Source organism: Mauremys mutica, chromosome 9 (assembly GCF_020497125.1).
Source record: "Mauremys mutica isolate MM-2020 ecotype Southern chromosome 9, ASM2049712v1, whole genome shotgun sequence".
Lineage (NCBI taxonomy): Eukaryota > Metazoa > Chordata > Testudines > Geoemydidae > Mauremys > Mauremys mutica.
Window position 1 is genome coordinate 103,174,586 of NC_059080.1, and position 8,572 is coordinate 103,183,157.

General features: G+C 48.6%; 1 protein-coding gene across 4 annotated transcripts in view; it reads right to left on the bottom strand.

Moving 5' to 3' along the window:
• LOC123377362 (probable cation-transporting ATPase 13A4) overlaps positions 1 to 8,278 on the bottom strand; it is a 64,738-nt gene extending 56,460 nt beyond the window's left edge. For 3 of the 4 annotated variants that reach the window (XM_045030175.1, XM_045030176.1, XM_045030177.1), the window contains exon 1: positions 8,183 to 8,278. Coding sequence is in view for 1 of the 4 variants with exons in the window: in XM_045030179.1 (XP_044886114.1) it covers positions 8,183 to 8,245 (63 nt within the window). In the remaining 3 variants the exon portion in view is untranslated. The remainder of the gene's footprint in view (positions 1 to 8,182) is intronic. The other variant, XM_045030179.1, reaches the window with a different exon arrangement.
• Between the last annotated feature and the right edge of the window lie 294 nt (positions 8,279 to 8,572).

Sequence of the window (8,572 nt, forward strand, 5' to 3'; positions counted from 1 at the left end):
ACCACCACCCCCATCTTTTTCAGAGTCCCTGCTTCCCAGGAGAGAGTGCCCAATCCTGGAAGTCAACAGTGAGGTTGTTGTTGGTCCTGCTTTGAGCAGGGGGTTGGACTAGATGACCTCCTGAGGGCTCTTCCAACCCTAACCATCTACGATTCTATGAAGTGTGGTTGTCATGGGGTCGATATATCCCACACTGGTTCAGCAGCCAGGGCTCCTCTCAGCGGCCCAGGCTCCCTGGGCAGATATTACCATGACCCGGCTCCGGCTTCTGGCCTGGCCAGGGAGCGGGACCTTGGGGAAGAGGAGGAGCACAGGGCAGGGCCCCAGTTCCAGGGCTGGTGGGCCCCAGTTCCAGGGCTGGTGGGCCCCCCACTTCTACCCAGGTTCCGGTGCACCTGGCCTGGGTTCCCCTACCTGTTCCAGTCAGAGACTCTTCAAGAAGAAGCTCCTGACCCCAGGGGCACCATCTGTGTGCTCAGCACTGTTCAGAATATGCCAGAAAATCCAGTCCCCTGAGCCAGTGCACATAAGCTGTGTAACTCTGGATAAGATGGCTCAGATGTTTAAGTATGAAGTGTGTAGTTACTGACCACCAGGAGCGCCGCCAGCTTTTTTGCCACCCTAGGCGTTGGAAGGTCCCGCCCCCGAAATGCCGCCCCCGACAGAGGCAGCGGAAGGTCCCGCCCCCGAAATGCCGCCCCCGACCGAGGCGGCGGAAGGTCCAGCCGCTGCGGTCGCCGCCCCCCAAATGTTAGAGCCCTAGGCGACTGCCTAGGTCACCTAATGGGTTGTGCCGGCCCTGCTGACCACACTGTGATGTTTGTATCTGTGAGTGGAGACACTGATGGCAATAGAAGTTTTAGTCGATTAGGGACTAGAAGATTTGACCCTCCAGCTTTCTTTCTAAAGGAAGAGCTGCCCAGAGCTCCTGTGCCTGTTTATTTTCCTTTCCTGCCTGCAGTGGCCCTGATATACCTCAGCAGTCTCAGTTTTTTTCTCAACTTTTAAATATCCTCCTGTGAGAACTGCAACTCAGTCACTGTAGTGTTGTGTTTAAGAGCCTTCTGGAAAGGAACTAGCCTTTAATCAGAAGTAAAAGCAGTGTTGCCAACTCTTGTGATTTTGTCATGAGTCTCATGATAATTGTTTTCCTTAACGCCACAGCTTCTGGTGTCAAGTGAATGTGTGATGATTTCAGCCTTTGTTCTTAAAGAAAAATGAAGTTTCTAGTCCTCGTGGCTGTGGAGAAAGTTTAAAAACGTGACCTCAGTGCACCCTAAAGGCTCAAAAAACAGAAGGCAAATAAAAAGAACCCCAAATCTGTTGTTTTTACATAATCACATGATTTTAAAGCCAATCTCATGATTTTTGGTGAGCCTGATTCATGATTTTTGGACATTTGGGATTGGCAATAGTATGAAAGTGACTTGAAAGTGTCAGTTTCACTCCGGTTTAAGGTTAGTTTCTAGTCTATTATTTGTAGTGAGGAAACACCTCTAGAGCTCCAGGCAGGTGCAGTATAAACTCATGAGGCCTTGCCCTAATAGGATGTTTCCCAAGCTAAATGATCTATTCCAAACTTGGTGAACGGCAAAAAAGTGATAGAAACTCATCTAGACTTTTCTACAATTGTTTTGATTGTTGTATTCAAGAATTAGTAACAAAGAATATACATTAAAATTTTAAACCTAACCAGTGTTACTTAAGTGACACAAGATGTGAGAACATGTTAGTATTAGAGCTGAGTGGGTCTAATATTTATTAAATCCTCTTTTTTATATAGGAATTACATACAGTGCTCCTGTCAGCTAATTTCTAAGTTATCTGCAAAAAAACCCTAGAGTTTTCAGGTGCTGAAGTAGCCCTTGAAATCATGGTTAAAGTTGCCTCCCCCCCAACCAAAATCTGAAATGGCACCCCTGGGTGTCAGAGTACCAAAGACAGAGCAAGGAGCTAGTAATATCTCCAGGAGGCAATATTGCGTAGGGATCAGGGCAGGGGCTAGGACACCGGACTCCTGGGTCCTCTCCTTCATGGTGTGATGTTTGATAAGTCACTTAACTTCTCTGTGCCTCTATTTCCTCATCTGTTACATGAGGCTAACCCTACCCACCTTTGTGAAGTTCCCTGAGACAGTCCTGAGAAGGCCCTAGGAAAGTCAAAGTATTCCATGTATGCAGTGTCTGTCCCAGGTATTAGAGGGACACGGTGAGGGAGGTAATATGCCCAACTTCAGTTGGTGAGAGGGACAAGCTTTTGAGCTTACTCAGAGCTTCTCTTCAGGTCCGGGAACCATACTGAGAATGTCACAGCTAAATACAAGGTAGAACAGATTGTTCAGCATAAGGAGTTAACACATTTCAAGGCACCACTCAGGGTGGAGTGGCCTGTTAACACCCCTCCAGTCTTAGGGAGGAAGGGGGAGAGGCAGCTGGGGGTGTTTGGGTTATAGATTGTTGTAAAAGCCATCAATCCAGTGTCTGTGTTCATATCCAGCAACGTTATGAATGTAAGCTCCCAGGCACATCTTTTGAAAGTGTTATTCAGATTTCCTGAAATATGTGTTAACCGCTTATGCTAAATAACGATTACTTTGCTACTGCAAAGAAAGTGAGTTCCGTACTTCACACCAATGGCTGAGCATTCTCTAGAGCAGGGGTAGGCAACCTATGGCCCGCGTGCCGAAGGCAGCACACAAGCTGAATTTCAGCAGCACTCACACTGCCTGGGTCCTGGCCACCGGTCCAGGGGGCTCTGCATTTTAACATTTACAAAAACTTATTTACTTTACATACAACAATAGTTTAGAGAAAGAGACCTTCTAAAAACATTACAATGTATTACTGGCACGCAAAACCTTAAATGAGAGTGAATACATGAATACTCATCACAGCACTTCTGAAAGGTTGCCGACTCCTGGCCTAGAGGTTAGAGCAGCTGACTATGGCCCAGGACTCCTGGATTCTCTCCGTGGCCCTGCTACTGACTTATTGTTGGACCAATATGAGTCATTTGCTCCTTCTGTGCCTCAGTTTACCTATCAGTAAACTAAGTCTCGCAGTAGCGTTACTAATTAATCTAAAGCTGTCAGACTTGCTGCTGTTGGCAGAAACTTTGCTTATTCAGAGAACAGATTTGTTGGAATCAAGAAGCAGAATTTGCTGTTAATCATTTACCATCACTACTCCCTCCTATCAAGGATTATTTACACAATTGTCATGTAAATCACTGTTATTTGTGGCTAAAATAACTTTGTTTTATTTCCAAGTCACCTGTAAAGCAGAAGTTAACTGTAAATGCCAAGCAAATTCTGGTATCCGCCTTCTCTTCAGGGCAGGAACTGGCCTTACCAAACTGTGAGGAGTATTGCAGTTTTGTCAATCCCATCACCAGGTTTTTCTGCTTTGACAGCAGAAAGGTAACCTGTGAGCAACAGTTTAAAAGTGCTGTTGCTATAACAACGGGTAATAGGATTAGACTTGAAAGACAGGTTGAAGGACTCACAAGGAATCTAACAGTGGAGTCTGTGTGATAACAACCAGGAACTCTTTCATAAGGGTGTGCTGCAGTTCCCAGTCAATAGCAAACTACCAGTCACTCCAGTGGAAGTAGGATTGGGCCTTTCAATGTCCATCTTGTGCGAGGATTCACATATTTCTATGTCGAAGGATAGAAAGCTACAGGGCCAAATACTGGCCCCGGCTGTGTCCCCTTTCCACCATCTCCAATGTGAAGGGTCACTGGCTGGTAGATTGCTGATGTACCCGACTCTACACCATCGCCTTCAAAACTCCAGCATAGGGATTCATGGATTCCAAGCCCAGAAGGGAACATTGTGATCAGTCAAGGGCATGTGTACCCTTGAGGGTACGCAGAGCTCTTCCAGGGGGGACATCAACTCATCTAGATATTGGCTTGGTTTTACAACAGGCTCCATAAAAAGCACTAGCCAAGTCAGTACAAACTAAAATTTCATATGGACGATGACTTGTTGATACTGCTCTATATACTATACACTGAAATGTAAGTACAATAATTTATATTCCAGCTGATTTATTTTATAATTATATGGTAAACATAAGAAAGTACGTGGTTCTTTTCAGTTACAGTGTGCTGTGACACTTTTGTATTTTTATGTCTGATTTTGTAAGCAAGTAGGTTTTAAGTGAGGTGAAACTTGGGGGTATGTAAGACAAATCATAAGAACGGCCATGCTTGGTCAGACCAAAGATCCATCTAGCCCAGTATCCTGTCTACCGACAGTGGCCAATGCCAGATGCCCCAGAGGGAATGAACAGAACAGGGAATCATCAAGCGATCCATCCCCTGTCACCCATTCCCAGCTTCTGGCAAACAGAGGCTAGAGACACCACCCCTGCCCATCCTGGCTAACAGCCATTGATGGACCTATGCTCCATGAACTTATTTAGTTCTTTATCCGACTTCTGAAAGGGGTACAGTAGTCTGGAAAGCTTGAGAGCTACTAATGTAGTCTATCCTCCTGCGTAGCACAGGCCAGGCCTCAAAATAATTCCTAGGGCAGATCTGTTAGAAAAACGTTCAGTCTTGATTTCAAAATTGCCAGTGATGGAGAAGCCACCACAGCCCTTGGTAAATTGTTCCAATGGTTAGTTACCCTCGTTGTTAAAAATGTATGCCTTATTTCCTGTGTGAATTTGTCTAGCATCAGCCTCTAGCCACCTTTCTCTGCTAGATCGAAATCTCCTGAGTAAATATTTGTTCCCCATGTAGATACTTAGACTGTGATCAAGTCATCCCTTAACCTTCTCTTTATTATGCTGCATGGAGTAAGATCTCTGAGTATGTCTTAGATGTATGTATGGTGGGGGAAATGACTGGATTTTGTTGCGCTCTGACAATCCCTGGCTGATGTGTAATGGCTCTAGGAGGCTGTTTATAATCTGTTGGCTGCTCTAAATTATGCCAGGAGCTGAATAAATCCATAGCAACCCTGGAGATCAGAGGGATGCAAAAGTAGCTTGCAGCCTTCTTTTCCCCCTCACCCCCTGCTGTACACCAAGCAAAGCTTTGAACAATCTATTAAAACCACCTTAAATCAGCATTTCTTGAAAAAAGGGTAATCCCTAAAACAAACCATCCCCTTCCCTAACCCACCCACCCACCAACCCTCTCCCAGGCAAATTCTGTTCTATAAAGGCTCTTCTCCCTCCACTATCATTGTGAAGAGATTGGATCTGCCGGATGCCCTGAAAGCCAACAAGCTCAGGCTCTGTGGGATCCCAGGGAAACGAACCTCAGCTTCTGAAAGAGCCACTCCTGCCAGTTTTATTCAAGCAAGTAGGCTTTAGTCACACAAATGGTCCCATGATGGACACGAGGAAAGGTGGACAGCTCTGAAACATAGGGGCATCATCACTTGTGCCATAGCAAGGGCAGCAAAGAGTGGACAATGCTGGACACGGCCTTAGAAATGTTTCACATCCCTTCTCATTACTGCTGAGCTCCCCCCACAGCCTCCAACAAAAGTGGATAGAAAGTTTCTCTGAGAAATGAGATTATCTTCTCCAGTTTTCAAATGAGCCGTCAGCATACTTTAAAACTGTCAGTCGTACTTCAATCTGAAACAGCTGACATCTGCACAATGTAAGCAGGAACTTTATTACACCAAGTGATATGATCTTCACCAAAGAGTCAAGAAATGCATGCCAATAATTTGACTCTGGAAGATTCAAATTAATGCTAAAAACAAATTTAAAATGTAATTGTCAGGGATCCCCAGGATCAGTGCTCTGGGCCCAGCTTTAGAACAGTCTCTGGGAGGAGCCCGACAGTGGGCCAGAGGCTCTCACTCTGCTTCCTGAGTAAGCCATGTAGCTTCACTGCCTCCTTAGACTGGCCCTCTGGGACCTTCCGCATTCCTGCTTCACATCCTGAGCTCTGAGACAGACCCCTGAGGGGGACTGGTACAGTCTGAGGGAGCAGTGCACTAGGGCCAGTATCTGCAGTGACACTCAGCCAGGGCTGTCAGCCAGTAGGGTTTATTAATTGACTGCAACACGGCATAAGAAGTCCTTGGTTAGCCTAGAGCAGAGGTGGGCAAACTATGGCCCGTGGGCCACATCCGGCTCATGGGACTGTCCTGCCCGGCCCCCGAGCTCCTGGCCAGGAGGCTAGTCCCTGCCTCTCCCCTGCTCTTCCCCTTCCCCCGCAGCCTCAGTTCACTGCGCCGCTGGCGCAATGCTCTGGGTGGCAGCGCTGCAACCTCTTGCAGGGCAGTGCAGCTGCAGAGCCCGGCCTGACCTGGTGCCCTGTGCTGCGTGGTGGCGTGGCTGGCTCCAGCCGGGCGGCGCAGCTGCCTGACTCGGTGCGCTGTGCTGCATGGTGGCATGGCTGGCTCCAGCCGGGCGGCGCAGTTGCCTGACTCGGTGCTCTGTACTGCACGGTGGCGTGGCTGGCTCCAGCCGGGTGGCACGGCTGCCTGTCCTGGTGCTCTGGGCGGCACAGCTGTAGCACCACCAGCCACCGGTGCTCCAGGCAGCGTGGGAAGGGAGCAGGGAGGGTTGGATAGAAGGCAGGGGAGTTCGGGGTAATGGTCAGGGGGCAGGGGTGTGGATATGGGTTGGGGGGGTCAGAGAGCAGGGAACAGGGGAGTTGGATGGGGCAGGGATTCCGGGGGGAAGTCAGGAAGGAGGGGGAGGTTGGATGGGGTGGTGGTGGGGGCAGTCAGGGGCAGGGGTTTTGGGGGTGGTCAGGACAGAGAGGGGTGTGTGGAGGGGGCAGGGGTCCTGGGGGAGCCATCAGGGGACGAGGCGTTGGATGGGGCAGGAGTCCCAGGGGGCTGTCAGGGGACAAGACGCAGTTGGATAGGGGGCAGGGGCCAGGCACAGCCTCCCCTAACCAGCCCTCCATACAATTTCAGAAACCCGATGTGGCCCTCAGGCCAAAAAGTTTGCCCACCCCCGGCCTAGAGAAATGAAGGTTACAGCAGAGTCCATTCTGGTTAGCCCCAAGAGCCCAAAGCTCTGGCCCTCTGCTCTGTCACTTAGTCTGACCTGCTCTGTCAGATTCTCAGCCCCCGTCCCTGACTCCTCCGGCAGCCAACTCCCACCTCACACACCCAGGCATTTGTTCCAGAGCTGGAAAAATGCTGCTTGGCTCCCTCCAGAGAGGTGAGGCAATCCACAGTCTCGGTTGCCAGGTTTCAATGTCCCGGTGACTGAATTTGCCATTGTCGTCACGGATTCTCCAATGATACGAGGATTAAGGCCCACTTAGTCCCAGACAGGGAGGTGCCACTCACACCTGTGTCCTAGTCTGCCCTGAGAGCAAACAGATCCTTTTCACCCGCTAGGTAACCATGCAACATATAGGGGAAATTGAGGCACACAACAGCTTCATAAAAATATCTCAAAAAATTCCCATTTTGTCACATTAATACAATTAGAATTTTTAAAAGACTTTGCAAGACCAGTGGAGGCATTTGTGGAGCCACTCTGCACAGCAGCCAATGGCTAAAAATGAGATGTTTTGTCGTGTTTTAGGCCCTGACCTTTCAATGACTCCATCCCTTTGTAGGATTGAGGCCATAGGTTGTACACTCTTCAGAGCAGAGAAGGACCCCGTTTGCTCTGGCCATTAAGTGGCATGTACCTGTATGTAAATCATCAGTCATTGCCTTTGAAGGCTGTGTGCAGCTCTTCTCTTGCCTTGGAGCGCTGCACTCAGGGTATGTCTACACTGCAGTCGGCAGTATGTCTGCAGCTCAGGTAGACATCCCCGCCCTCGCTTTAATCTAGCAACACAGCTAAACACAGCAGTGCAGATGTGGCGGCACAGGCTTCAATGCAGGCTAAACAAGCCCATTGGAACCCTGGGGACTTATTTGGATTAACAGCCTGTGCCGGAGTCCATGCGACGGCACCTTCACAGCACTGTATCTGTGCCGGGTCGGTTAAAGCAAGGCGAGGTCTGCCCATCTGAGCTGGAATCAAACATCCGAGGGCACTGCCGGCATACCCGCACTGCCAACTGATTAAAACTCATTCCACACAATTTTATTTCCATTTATTTAAATATTAATGAAGCCCTTGACAGACTGTACATTTTCACTTACTGTCCAGAGCTAAACTCGAGGCTGCAGAACACACTAAGACTATTGTTTCAGGCTGAGATAGAGATAAGAGGAAAGACAGTGACTTACCATTTCACTCTCCTCTCCCTTGCTGAGCAATGCATGGTGACTCTTGGCAAACTTTTCCCCCATGAAATGGTGTTTGCTCTGGAGTCCTCTGAAACACCTTCAGGACAGGTCTGCAGGGTTAGTCTCACTTCCTTGAACTGAAGTGATTAATTACCTTCCATGCTAAGGAACTCCTGAGTGCACACCTTTCTTATGACACTACCAATATTCTGAGAAGGCAGCTCCTCCCCATCTGTAGGGGGTTTTTCCAGGTGTATATGTTCCTCCTGTCGCCTCTTTGCTGTTTTTGTTAACTGAGGTTGCTGTTTGGAAGGGGAATTCCCACGTACAAAGCCGGCTCAGGGTGGTGGAGGAAGAAAAAAGTTAGATCTGCTGAGTGTCTGCCATGAC